Source organism: Dendrobates tinctorius, unplaced genomic scaffold (assembly GCF_039654945.1).
Source record: "Dendrobates tinctorius isolate UK_male_01 unplaced genomic scaffold, ASM3965494v1 ptg000070l, whole genome shotgun sequence".
NCBI lineage: Eukaryota > Metazoa > Chordata > Amphibia > Anura > Dendrobatidae > Dendrobates > Dendrobates tinctorius.
The window spans coordinates 69,364,385-69,379,337 of NW_027361738.1; the positions used below are offsets into that span (position 1 = coordinate 69,364,385).

The 14,953-nt window shown below is 38.8% G+C and overlaps 1 protein-coding gene across 10 annotated transcripts in view; it reads left to right on the top strand.

Moving 5' to 3' along the window:
- Window positions 1-14,953, top strand: part of NEBL (nebulette) — a 215,104-nt gene that overhangs the window by 180,973 nt on the left and 19,178 nt on the right. For 7 of the 10 annotated variants that reach the window (XM_073581843.1, XM_073581833.1, XM_073581837.1 and 4 more), the window contains 8 exons: window positions 5,751-5,861; window positions 8,230-8,340; window positions 9,840-9,944; window positions 10,220-10,312; window positions 11,134-11,226; window positions 11,934-12,026; window positions 12,671-12,763; window positions 14,441-14,545. The exons of 2 other annotated variants lie outside the window; for them this stretch is intronic. In XM_073581843.1, the coding sequence (XP_073437944.1) occupies window positions 5,751-5,861; window positions 8,230-8,340; window positions 9,840-9,944; window positions 10,220-10,312; window positions 11,134-11,226; window positions 11,934-12,026; window positions 12,671-12,763; window positions 14,441-14,545 (804 nt within the window). Of the gene's footprint in view, window positions 1-5,750; window positions 5,862-8,229; window positions 8,341-9,839; window positions 9,945-10,219; window positions 10,313-11,133; window positions 11,227-11,933; window positions 12,027-12,670; window positions 12,875-14,440; window positions 14,546-14,953 lie in introns of those variants that run through there. One more of the 10 variants, XM_073581840.1, reaches the window with a different exon arrangement.

Consider the following 14,953-nt stretch of genomic DNA (forward strand, 5'->3'; position numbering starts at 1 on the left):
GCTGATAATAAAATATAACTTTTATCAATTTACTCAAATAAGCCAAAAACATTCCAAAAAGGCCTGTCACTTGAGATAAATATATAAATAATAATATACATGTGTGTATTTTTATATATATATATATATATATATATATATATATATATATATATATAGTATATATTGTATAATATAACAGATCTCCAAACCATAGTTAGTTACTTGTTGGTGGCATAATTACCACGTTTCTTGAAAGAGAAAAAATTGCATTTCAGCAGCGACTCATAGATAAATCATGAAAAAACGGAGGAATAGAGTCTATGCTAGTTTACAAAAGTAACAAATTTTATTAGTCATAAAATGTGACATAAAATGTCAATATATGCAAAAAGACACCATACATAATACATATGTGAGAAGACTATGTGAAAAGAGGGTACATATCTAGTTTAAAGTGACCTCAATACCCTAGAACGTAGCTTAAGTGACCTGCCGCCACAATTGGTGCTTGTGGGTTGAAAAATGTGCTGCCACTAGTCATAACAATCTCATATGAACATAAATAATCCCAAATGTAGCAGGCATAGTGCTAAACCTCAGTGTCCAGGGCTCCCCCAAGTGTAATCATAATGAAAGTAAACCTAGGATCATCACACTAATTAGAGGAGCACCGGACTCTGAGGCGTATTGTGGGACTGAAGTTCAATAATTACATGTAAAAAATACATGGCAGAACAGTTGGAATAGTTAAATCAGCAGAAAGGCATCATTAGTATGTAATTACCCATCATGCTTCCAATCGTGAGGGCAGGAGAAACAGACCCCTTTCTGCTGATTTAACTATTCCAACTGTTCTGCCATGTATTTTTACATGTAATTATTGAACTTCAGTCCCACAATACGCCTCAGAGTCCGTTGCTCCTCTAATTAGTGTGATGATCCTAGGTTTACTTTCATTATGATTACACTTGGGGGAGCCCTGGACACTGAGGTTTAGCACTATGCCTGCTACATTTGGGATTATTTATGTTCATATGAGATTGTTATGACTAGTGGCAGCACATTTTTTGTCCCACATGCACCAATTGTGGCGGCAGGTCACTTAAGCTACGTTCTAGGGCATTGAGGTCACTTTAAACTAGATTTGTACCCTCGTTTCACATAGTCTTCTCACATATGTATTATGTATGGTGTCTTTTTGCATATATTGACATTTTATGTCACATCTTATGACTTATAAAATTTGGTACTTTTGTAAACTAGCATAGACTCTATTCCTCCGTTTTTTCACAGTATATATTGTATGTGTGTGTGTGTGTATATATATATATATTACTTATCTGATGTAAATGGCGCTGTTCTCCTGAATCCGGCGTTGTTTTTCTTTTCTTCCTGCACCTCTCCAGTACTGAGATATGGTTCTCTCTTCCCTGTATATAAATCTACTAATCTTTTTAGCCAAGAGGGCGTAGTCCTCATGAAGACGCCTACAGAAAAGCACTTATGATCAAGCCCACTTGATTGAAAAGACCTGATTTATATACTGGGAAAAAGACCATAATTCATAAACAGAGAGGAAGAAAAGAAAAACATCATCAAATTCAGGAGAACAGCGGCATTTTCACCAGGTTAAAAAAAACCCTGACAGGTCCTCCTTAACCCCTTAATGTCCAGTGACGGACATAGACCGTCATTGGACGCCTCCCCCCTGTTTGGTCTGGCTCCGGCAATGAGCCCGCACCTTTTCTGGTACATGACAGCTGATCTGATCAGCGGACATGTGCCCAGAACAGCTGCAGGTGAAATCTGCGATTCACCTGTGGCTGTTAACATGTTAAATGCCACTGTCAAACTGTGACAGCGGCATTTAATATGCAAGTGCAGGAAGCGCGTCATTACCTCCTCCCATCAGCGCCCGTGTCACATGACCGCAGGTCGCCGATGGGTTGGCATGACAACCCGGGTTCAGCAGAAGACCCCTGTGGTTGTCTTTGTTGGATCGTTATGAGCGCCGCCTGGTGGTCGGCACTCATAGCAAGTGAGCATTTCTGCTACATTGTCTGATAGCCTCTGTATGTAGCAGAGGCGATCGGACAACTTCAGCTTCAAGTCTCCCATGGAGACTATTGAAGCGAGTAAAAAGTATAAAGAAAAGTCTTAAAAAATATTAAAAAAATAGAAAAATCTAAAAGTTCAAATCACCCCCCTTCGCCCCATTCAAAATAAAACAATAAAAAAATCAAATATACACATATTTGGTATCGCCGCATCCAGAATCGCCCGATCTATCAATATATAAAATGAATTAATCCAATTGGTAAATGGCGTAGCGAGAAAAAAATCAAAACGCCAGAATTACGTTTTTTTGGTTGCCGCAACATTTCAATAATGGGCGATTGAAAGAACGTATGTGCACGCAAAAAATAAGCCATCACCCAGCTCCAGATCCCGAAAAATGGAAAAGCTACTTTTTTTTTTTTTTTTTTTTACAAACTTTGGATTTTTTTTCACCACTTAGATGAAAAAGAACCTTGACAAGTTTGGTGTCTATGAACTCGTAATGACCTGAAAAATCCTAATGACAGGTCAGGTTTACCATTTAGTCAACCTAGTAAAAAAAAACAAATAAATGTGGGATTGCACTTTTTTTTGCAGTTTTACCGCACTTGGAATTTATTTCCTGTTTTCTATTAGACGACATGGTAAAACCAATGGTTTAGTTCAAAAGTACAACTCATTCAGCAAAAAAACAAGACCCCACATGGCCATTTTGACCAAAAAATAAAAAAGTTACGGCTCTGGGAACAAGGGGAGCAAAAAATGTAAATTCAAAACCAAAAATACTCCTGGTCGTTAAGGGGTTAAATCTCTCAGGGACATACTTGCTAATTTGGTAATCAATACCAATTATCCGTGATACTTGACAGTGCAAGGTGTGAGAGCTTCAGTTTACCACATGCCGCTCTTTCTTCCTATGTCTATCAGACATACTGTATGTCTAGTTCTATGTCTCTGTCCCAAACCCAACATGTTTCACTGGTTATACCAGCTTCTTCAGGGGAGAAGGGGAACATGACACTGCTTCATTTGCTCTCAGAGCCTTACCTCATCAGAGGTATGTATGTTACCGATCAATCACTAGATACGTTTTTGGTTTCTCTTCCATTATATTTGATTTACTCTTCTGTAAACAAACCCACATTAGTTGTCCAACTTTTAAGGACTTTTTTTTAAATTTTATTTTAATGCTTGTAATTAGGACTAAAAATCATTTTTGCTGTTTGCTTTCATTAAAAAATGTTGCACTCTTTGCCTTCTGTATCCTCTTTGTTCATTGTTGGCTGTAGAATGAGTTATCTGAGAATCTATCAGTGAGCTTGTTCTGGCGGTATAATGAGTTTGTTATTCTTTTATGAGCTCCCATCAGCTGATTTATGACCACAGACCACATAAAAGTTGACTGTAAAAAGATCTTTTAAAAACCAAACAGCCCAAAATTTTTAATGAAACCCAATCGCAAAAATTAGTTTTATCTCCAAATACATGCAGTTAAGTCAAATAACTTGGTGGACAGCTGCTTTTAAGCTGCTTTGTCCTATCATTATAGATTTCTGTAGCATGTGCTCATACAAATTTTGCCAGAAAATTATTATGAACCCAATTTAACCCCCTTGGTTAAAAAAAACAACATAAAAATGTACACAGAATGAAAAAGCCCATATCTCTGGAACTACATGGCAGATTTAAAAAAACAACAAACAAAAAACAAGCAAACAAAAAAACAAAAACACAAAAACAGAAAAAAAAACCTTTATCTGTCACCATTTTGGTGGCATACCCTGACCATCCACGTATTTCACAGTCTGGAACTGTGTGGCTGGTTTAGAAAAAAAAAAGAATACTTCGGGGATCAACTGGAATAAGAATCTCTTTGCGCATATTATCCCAGCTTTATTCCTTTAACCAATGCAAATTATTATTTTACAATGCACTTACAATAGTGAGTAGAACAGTGATATAAATCATCATGATATCAGCAGCAGATATAGCCCGTGCCACCCATAGCCTGTGCCTGGTTTATTGCCCTCATCTAGACCATCTAATTAGGTAACATAACATATTTCTCTTTTGAGGGAATGGAAAAGATTAGTGCATCTTTCATGAGTTTAGATTATAATTGTTGTAATTACTTCCCAGCCATAATACTTGCATAAAGGCCACATTTAATTACTGTAATTATCTTAATTGGGACAAATTAGGTCTTCCAGATGAGGCAATGACTCTATTCTAGGCTGGGATCTATCCCAGAAAACAGCAAATTGTAGTAATAGTAAAATGTACAATGAAAATGGATGACACGAGAAACAATGAGTATACCAGTGACTGGTATATGTCTGGACAATATGCTGTACATGAATGCAGGTATGGAACCCCTTTTAGACATGAGTCTCCACTTTGGTTACCAGTACTTTTGTTCTAATTACCTGGTTACTGCACTTAGCTTATGATGTCATCAGCCACCCCAAGGAACTTCCTAATTCAGTAGTAAATACTTGTTCCAAATAGGTACCATGTCACCTACTCTAAAGTAAGGTGATACTATGGGCAAAAGTTGGGGATGCATCTATTGCCCTGAGTAGAGGTGCCCACTTCAAGGGCTATCCAAGTGTCACCTACCTGATCATCAACTATCAGCTGTGCTTTCCCATCTTCTCGCACATTCTTATATCCATATCTCCCAACTATCCCTAATCTAGTGGGTCAGTCCTGGATTTTGGGAGCTGTCTCAGGGAGTTGGTGGTATGTCCCTCTTTAAACTGTTTCTGACTCCTCCGGATGCAAAAAGACAGATATATCTGGACACAGTAGTGGAGCAGGGAGCCGACAGCTCCCTGGTCCACCATTCACCTTGATGTGAAACTGAGCAGAGATCTACTCTAGTCAATGTGGGAAAATGGTGAGTATTTTACTTAATTTGACAGTGGGATGGAGAAACTGTGTAGCAGTAATCGCATGTGGGGACACTGTGTTTTGCTTCATGATGTGTATTGGTTGGGGCATCAATGTGCAGCGGGCACTGTAGGGGCATCAAAAGGAGTGCAGCTTAGTTGTCAAAAAAGTGTGTCCCTCGTTCCTGTTTTTCTAGTTTGGGAGGTAAGCCATAGCCCTGGATGCTCAATAACCATGTGTGGGCAGTGACTTATTAATTATATAAGTTCCTTAATTGGAAGCACTGAAGAGTTTAAGCATGCAGGCTACATGAGCAGTGAGCAAGAGGACATCGGTGTATCTTCTGATTGGTGGGGACATACAAATAAGACCTGTAAGATAGACACTAAGCTTAAAAGGGTAGCCCAGTGTAGAAAATCCAATGGGAATTTTGAGTGGTGGGTGATGGAAGGGGTCTCTATGTTCAACAAAAATACCTTTCCCGGTTCCCATCACTTGGCCAGTGTAGGGTTCAGTTGCAAAAAGTGTACTTTGATGGGAATGGGCACTATGTAATGCCTAATTCCCCCTGCAGTGGCGCTGCTGTGGAAACGAATACTTACTTTCAGGATTCCTCACAGTTTGCAGTTGATCGTTGGGGTCCCAGTTGGAGAACACTTTGTGATCTGCCCAAGTAGGGATTGTGGAGAGCAAAGGAACCTTTTTAACAAAAATGTCTTTGTTTCAGTACAGGGTAATTTGGGCTACGGATTAAATAAAACTTTATTTCCGTAGAATTTTGTGTTAAATATTATGTTTTTTTTTATTATTCTGAGCAGAAAGAATACAAGAAAGATTTGGAAACAGAAATCAAAGGGAAAGGAATGCAAGTGGGTGCTGATATACCGGAGTTACAGCATTTTAAGAGGGTCTCTGAATTGGTGAGCCAGGTTGGTACAATTTAGTTGATTGAAGTAGATAATTCAATGGACCCACTTATGTTCCTAATTAAGAAGGAAATTTTAAAGGTGTTGCATATTACTTTAATAAAAAGCTTTTTCAATGGTTGTAGTTGACGTAAGAAAAAAAAAAAAAAAGCCCAGACTCGTCTACTGGACCAATACCACTTGTCTGGCCAGCTGCTGATGTTTCCCCGCTGAGCTCCTGACTTAAGGGGGCTTTACACATAGCGATATCGCTAAAGCGTCACCGATTTTGTGACGCAGCAGCGATATCACTACATGTGATACTCACCTCCAACCGGCTTCCCCGCTGGTTATCGGTGATCGCGCGAGTTCGGCCTGGTCCATTTCTCGGCGGCGGCTTCCTGCTGGCGCCGAGGAGCGACGTGGGTGGAGGACGTCATCATCGCCGCGTCTGACAGGTAAGTAACGACCGCTGCTGCGTCGCTGCTGAGATCTGCCTGTTTGGCAGCTCACTAGCAACCATTTAGCGATGCACCAGCAATCCTGACCGGGTCGTATCATTGTCGGGATCGCTGGTGCATGGCTAAATGTAACGGGGCCCTTACTCTTCCAGTCAGTTGCATCGCATAGTGATATCAACCTTTGCACTTTGTCTGAGTGGAAGGAACAATGTTTGTAAGGTCAAGGCTGCAGCTGATCAGCGGCCATTGGCTACAGCAATCATGTAATGCCACCCGCCAGAAGAGGAAGCCCTAAGCCAGCAGGGGATGATGGCAACAGATTAGTGAAACGGCTCTGATCCAATGGGTGAGTTTTTTTTTAATCTTTGAAGATAACAACCTCTTTAATTATTAGCAATTAATGAATGAGAAAAAAAAAATCTCAGGTAAATTAGGACCAGATGGTTTACAATTACCAACAATATATATATATATATATATATATATATATATATATTATATATCAGTATTTTTTATACAGTATATACTGTACATATCAGTGTTATTCCAATTTAATAAAAAATCTGGAAAATATATATAAATAATGCATATTTTATAGAAATGCACAACTACACAATAAAAATAACATTTTAAAGCTAAAAGTAAAATCAAGGAACAATGAAAGGAAGAGGAGGACGACGAGAGACACAAAATGATGAAAATCAGATTGCAATACGTAAGGTAGCCACCAGATGGCAGAATACTATCAAGGAGTAAAGATAACATGTAGGTATAGGAACATGTATGTATGTGTATATATATACTGTATATATATATGTACACCGTATATATAAACTGCTCAAAAAAACAGAGCACTTAAAATCACATCCCTGTTTAAGTGTTCCCTTTATTTTTTTGATCAGTGTGTGTGTGTGTGTGTGTGTATATATATATATATATATATGTATGTATCGTTAATTACAATAGTAATTTGGTGCAATGTAATACACAACAATAAAATCAATAGTGAAGTACTAAAGATGAATTATAATCAGACATACCCAAAACAATAATACAATATGTCAGCACATCAGCCTCCCACTCAGACACCAAAGTTTTTTTTTGGCTATTTTAATTCTAAATTGCACAAAGTTTAATTCCTTATGGACCCAAACCCAGAAGCAGATGACCCCTGTCCTCACTGTCCCTAAAGGCCCCGTCTCACATAGCGAAATCGCTGAAACGTCACCGATTTTGTGACGCAACAGCGACCTCGCCAGCGATCTCGCTACATGTGACACATAGCGGCGACCGGGCCCCCGCTGCGATGTCACTGATCGTGCTCGAATGTCCTGGGCCATATTTTGATCACTGGTGTCCCGCTGGCCAGCCTGCATCGCTGTGTTTGACGCCGACGAGCGACCTCGTTGGCGACTCAGAAATCATGGACGCAGATGTGAGTCGTCAGAATAGCTGCTGTGTGACAAGGTCCCAACGACCGCCGAGGTCGTTATACGGATCGCTGCTGCCTCGTTGGGTAAACCTGCCTGTGTGGCAGCTCACTAGCGACCATGTAACGATGCACCAGCGATCCTGACCAGGTCGTATCGTTGTCGGGATCGCTGGTGCGTCGCTATGTGTGACGGGACCTTAAGGCAAGATTGCACAATACCTTAGATAGCGCCATCTTCTGACTTCAGGGACATTTAGGCATACAAACAAGCCATCATAGGGGCCTCCTGATTCTCAGGAAGCTACAAGTCACGTCAACTGATAACTGCCCCTGACTTATGTCTACATACATTTACAGGGAGGATCTATGTCTACATGAATAACTGTATTAATAATTTATATTTGGGGAAAAAATGAAAAAGGAGTACCCTGTGACCACTTTTTCTGGAGTTTAACTCCTAAGGGCATCATGTATCTTAAATGTTATTTTTTACTTGCAGAAAGGATATAAGAAAGATCTAGAAACTGAGATTAAAGGGAAAGGAATGCAGGTTGGCTCCGATATACCAGAGCTGCAGAGAGCTAAAAGAGCTTCAGAGATTGCAAGCCAGGTAGTAACTTCTGCCTTGTCTGATGTGTACAGTAATGTAAAGTCAGCCGGCTGATGGCTCATGGTCCAAACTGAATGTACAACATATTATATTTCTATTTACCTGATACATTTGTACCATTAAAGGGAACATTTCACCCGAAATTACCTATTAAGTCAGGTTTCATATTAAATATCTTTGAAAAAAAAGCAGAATTTTTGTAACATTCCCCATATAACTAACTTTATTTTAACACTGCACAATAGGTGATGTCACAGCTCACCTCCTCCCCCTCCTGTACAATGACTGATAACTCCTCTATATACAGTAGATAACACAGGATCCACCATTCACAATAAGTGATGTCACAGCTCACCTCTTCCTCCTGTACACTGACCTGTGCCCATATCACTGCATGTCTAGAAAGGCTCTCCTTCATAACCCAATTACTCAGTATATTGCAATCGATCTACATGTACAAGGCCAGAAATATATAAGTTTAGCATTAGCCTTTGTGGCCAATTTGACAATATTGGACTACTGGATTTTTTTTAATACAGACCATAATCTGAGAATTAAAAGAAAAAACAGGTAATTTTCAGATAAAATGTTCCTTTTAAGATCTGGTTTGATTTTTTTTATATTAATTTGTAATGGAAGGTTGGATAATTTAAAGAAGGGAGACTGTATAATATTTAAAAAATATCCATTTACTATACCGACAAAATAGACTTTTTCTTTTTAGAGTAATTGCACGTTCACAAACTTTTGATTGCAAGGCCTCATTCACACATCCAGTTATCTCATTGGTTTTTACAGATGGCACTCGTACCTTTGACATTGTGCTTGTCCGATTTTTTTTTTTTGTTTTTTTTTCACTAAGTGTTCCAAGGAAAATATTGGAGACAACATCCAATTTTGATCTGAGGGTAGGATCAGTATCGGCCATGCAAGTCTGTGGGTCCGTGAAAAAATCAGACCACACTCAGATGACATGCAAGTGCGGCTCAATTTTCACGGACTGTCTGTCAGAAAGGGGAAGGTGGAGAAACTTTTTTTTTTTCTCCACATCTGATAAAAACTGATGATACTTGGACCACACTCTAATGAAACTCTGATCAATGTTTGATCAAAATAATCAATCCATTTTTTTCATACGTGGTAAATACTGTTGTCTGAATGAACCCTGATAGTAACATGTCAGAGATTTTGATCTTTTGTGGGCTATGTGCCAAAAGCCCCACTGATGGCTCGAATGAAGCGAAGAGCTGCTCTCCCCCCGTAGATAAGTTTTCATAGATTTTAGGCATTCTCAACTAATCCCACCACGCCAAACTTTTACCCCTTTGTTTCAGCGATTGATAGGAGACACTTCTCCCATAACACATTGATCAATACCTCACTGAAACTTTTTGAAAGTGCATTTACCTTTGAATTCAATGGAAACATGTGAAATTCCATTAATTTTTTTTTTTTTTGCTGATCTTCATTCAGACTTTTTTTTTTTTTTATGGTTGCAGAAAAGATACAAAGATGAAGCTGAAAGAATGCGTTCCACATTCTCTAGTGTCGCCGACACTCCTGAAATAGAGAGGGTCAAAAACGCACAAAAATCCATAAGTTCTGTAAGTAAACCAATAATTAACAGTAAGAAGCCTTATCTGTCTCTTTCTACCTTGCATAGAAGGACCACAAGTCATTATTCACCCCTTTAGGTCTTCAGTAAATTGAGCATTAATGGTTCACATTTACCAAAACGCTTGTATCTCACCCGTTAAAAAAAAATCTTACTCTTATTGGGCCAAGAGTAGTGCAAGAAAACAAAATGGATCGACAGCGCTCCTCCTGTGTTTAGGGCTAGTGTTGCAATCGTTGTCAAATCTTTTTCTTCTACCCCTAGGTATTTTATAAGAAGGGACTAGGTGCCGGCATGTCCATCAGAGAAACCCCGGAGATGGAGAGAGTCAAGATCACGCAACAAAATATAAGTGCAGTAAGAATCTCTGAATTTTTAATTTCATCTAGTGATATGTGGCCGAAGCCACGGAATCCTGAACAATGTACAGATGTCGCAATCTTTATTACCGCGCTTCACATTGGCTCATCAGTTATGGAAGTAGTATTACACTGCACCCTTTGAAATCTGTTGCTGAGCCAGCTATTATGTCATTCATAGTCACTTTTCTCTCCTATTATGAGTTTTTTTTTTTCCCTGATAGGGCATTTGTTTGGTAGTCCTAGGGAAATAACACTGCACTGTAAACTAAAATTTGATTCTTTCAAACTAACCAACCTTTTTAACTGTAAAGCTTGAGACATTGAAAGGGGTGTTCTCAAAATCTTCAATTGTTTTAGTTGCTTAGCATGAAGATAAGCAAGTTTGCAAATGACTTGCTTTTTCTATCTTCAGTCATTCTCATGCAATGACAGCTTTTATCTTTTATACTGTACAGCTCGTTTCCATGGAGTCTGGTCTCCAGACCCTGGCTGAGTGTGCTGTAGTTCTGTTCCAGGAAAGGAGTTAACTCTTAACATCCCAGTCAGCTCTCTCTAGCCCACTGAGTTAGCTCACCTCACTCCTCCTCATCCTCTGAAGAGATGCAATTATGAAAAAACAGCCTTTCAACTTTCAGAGCGGGTCTGCTAAACTTGGCTCTTGCTGTCCAGAGCTGCGTGCAGTATTGTTGGAAAGTACTGTATGTTATCTTCGCCCTTATCCCACAAGTGAATTAGTGTAGAAAGTCCATCCCTTTCGAACCAAATCCATGACCCGTAGGAATGCTCTTTGGGTAAATAAACTTTTGTTTTTTGCAGGTGAAGTATAAAGAAGATATTGGACCTGCCACAGCGATACCAGACCTGCCTGAAATCAAGAGGGTTAAGGAAATCCAGAAAAACATTAGCAATGTAAAAGAAACAATCAGCAACCTTATAGTTTTTTTTTAGGGTATGTTCACACAGTGGGTTTTTTACTAGGATTTTTCAGCCAGAAAAATCCATGTGTATAAACTGCTTCTCAAAAATGTGTTCTTTTGTAAAGACACACTTTTTTTTTACGATGCTCTGTTGTGTTTTTTGGCACACATTTCATCATTTTTTATGCATTTTTTTTAATTTAGATATGAGTTATTCTAATACGTTGTGGTTTCTGTTGCAAAAGCTTATAAAAAAAACAACACATTAATAACTGAGTGAAAAATACAATATTCCCACGATTTACATGTGGAAAACTCACCAAAGAACTGACATGTTGCTTTTTTTTTTTTTTTTACACTTGTTAAAAAATGAGAGCCAAATTGAAATGCTTAGAAAGGTTTTTCAAGCAGATAAAGGTGAGTTTTTTCATATGGATTTAAGTGCAGTCCACGCCAAAAACCACATAAAGAAAACCTCTGTGTGAACATAGCCTTAGGGTAAGACTACACAGACAACCGGCTATATTTGTCTGAAATTCTGCCCATCAACAGTGGCCAAAGACTATGAGTTTGGGAAACAAAGTCATGTGGTCATTGGCCACTGTAATTTGGAGGAGGCCAGCCATCCGCGAGGTCTTAAACGTGTTTGAGTGTTGGCAATTAGTACATCAATCTAATCCCTGAACTTCCAATTAACAGGTTCATTATAAGGAGCAACCGTTCAAAGCAACCTCCGTCACCATAACTCCAGAGATGGAACTAGCTAAGAGGAACCAAGAACATTTCAGCACGGCAAGAGTCTTCTCATAGATTTTCAATACAGTTCACTATGTTTCCTTTCACAGATAATGATTTCTTTATCTTGACGGTCAGGAAAAATGTTTTAGAGGGTAGAAACAAAAAAGTTAATGGAGTTATATAAGGTTAGAAATAAATGGCTGCTTCCTTCTAAACAGCGTGAGACTTCTGTACATGGGTTGCATCTCAGTAACGCATGGATAAGAATTGGTGCTGTTTGGCATTAAGCAGCTGTTTTTGTCTTCTTTTCATCATCTCTTTTAATTAATTTTTTCTTGAGTTATTGAGACAAGAATTTGAGGAGTTTGAGTTCCGCTTCCAATCTTCCATAGCGGCTGGCCATGGTGGTTCAGTTTTGATCTTGAGTCTTTGCCAACTTTGAACGCGCGACTCTATAAGGGCAAAATGAATAAGATATTCGTGATAATCTTCAAATATCCTCAGGCAAAGATTCTTATGCAAATGTCAGTAGGATCCTTTTAATCTTTCATGGTCCACGTAATCATTAACACATTCAGTACCACTTGTAGTCTTACCAGTTTGGCCATGGTCTTATATGCACATTGGACGTTTTCATAGATAATGATTTCAGTACTTAATTCCTTCCTTATTTTTGACATTTATTTCTGAATTTTCAGGTCCATTACAAAGAAAAGGTTGGTAAAGTCACATCTGTTGGCCTTACTCCAGAGATGGAGAGGGTTAAAAAGAACCAAGAGAACATTAGTTCGGCAAGTGTCATTGATCAAGGTGTAGATTGGGATGGGACGGGGAGGTTGGGTGGCAGCCCGTAAATTGTCTTGGAGGTTTCCATTGACAGAAATCTAACGAGCTCTGAATAGGTGAGAATTACTAAGTGATGGAAGCACTGGGAATTTAACTTTTGGACACTTTGAGATAAATTTTATGTTTAAATGTGAAAGGTACAGTGCTGGGCTGCAGGCAAAAAAAAATCAAGGTTTTCTTTCTATTAATTGCTCAACAATCTTAGGATGGATCTTGCATTGATTTGCACAGACAGAGGTCTCCAATGCAATCACATCTGACTTAGAAGTTGATGAATGTCCAGGGTCACATTTGAGCTCTGGGACAGATTCACTAATCCTGTCCAAAATTTTAGACTGAATGCACAAACATTGACACTGTCACTCATCCTAGATGATACACTTGGTGTACAGTTACACTTTTCTTTAACTTAACACCCCCTCTTTATTGGTTTATTAAATTTTTGCCGCAACTTGGTGCTCAGTTTTGCATTTGTAATTACGCCCTTTTTCTAGAAAACCATGCCTGGTGCTAAATATGCTGCAAAAATTGCACAATGTCAAGATCCTATGCAAAGTTGTAGCACATTTATATATAAATATAACTTATTGCCTCTCATTCCTTTAAAGATTAATTTTATTAAATAATTTGTCTGGTCCTATGAGTTACCTTTAATGGCTCATGCAGACTACCGTATTTTCGCTTTGAGTGTGATTCGACAGAACATCAGGTAGCACTCACCAATGTTGTTCTATGGGGTCGTGCACATGTCTGATTTTTTTTTCCTCCATGATTTGCATTGTACTCGGCCATGCAAGTCAATGGAAAAAATTGGACCACACTCAGATGACATCCGAGTGCGGTCTGATTTTCCCTGACTCACCGAATGGAGAAGATGGAGAAATATTTTTCCAGCTTTTCCTCCTCCGAGAAATTCGGATCACACCGTGATCACACACTGATCAATCTCTGATCAGAGTATGATTAGCATTATTGGACAGATATTTTCAGATGAGAGAAAATACAGTCCTGTGACCCTAGCCTTAAGGGAACGTTTCATCTCCAAAGTTTTTGATTTACCTGCAGATATAGTGTTAATCTGCAGGTAAAAAGCATATTAACCATTTTTTGCTGCTATTGTAAGAAAATTATGTTATATTCTCCCTGCACTGTAAGGGCGGTGATAGCCCCTGCACCTTGATTAACAACCTGCTCTGCACACTCATGCTGCACACTCATGCTGCACACTCATGCTGCACACTCATGCTGCACACTCATTACGCACACTCATGGTGAATACACACTGCACACATATGCTGCACACACCCGTTGCCACAAAGTCTGAAAGTGAATTACTGTAATAATAAAACCTAATTTTCTCCCTGTAGTTACTGTTTCAGTAAACCGGTTATACAGGGTTTAAACACTATTTACCTGCAGATTATCACTACATTTGCAGATAAATTGCATTTTTTTGGAGGTGATACGTTCCCTTTCATTTTTAGCTGTTAGGTAAAGCTATAAAGGGTTGATTGGCATGCAGGCACCATCCTCGTCTTCAGGCGTCTAAGAGATTGTTTTTCTGACTTGTGTTTCTATTACTATTATCCCTTTCTTCCTTATATCATCTCGTTTTCCTCCAGGTGAAATACAGCAATGACTTACAGCAGATGAAGGGCCGACCTAGTGTAATAGTAGATACTCCAGAGCTGAGGCATGTCAGAGAAACACAAAACCATATCTCGATGGTAGGAAGATTCCAGGTTTACAGAACACAACTGCACTTTGCTTTGCTGTGTAGCCACCACCGATATCTACTGTGGATGTAAACTCCAAGATTTCTCTTATAATATAATAAAGGTCTTGTGTATAATTTCAGAACACAATAAAATGATGCTATTAACTTGGTTTTGTGAATTTTTATTATTAACCTGCATGGAACTGAACCTGGCACAATGTGAGAGTAACGTATGCCGTGTGATCGCGTGCATGCATGACTGCTTTGGATATACTGTCACATGTGAATATTTGCTGTTAATATGAGATTATTTTCTCCACACTGCATCCAATGTATGCTTATAAAACAGTGCACTGTATATTGCTGTTCTATGCTAACTAGACTGATAATATATAATATAATATTACCACCTAATGTC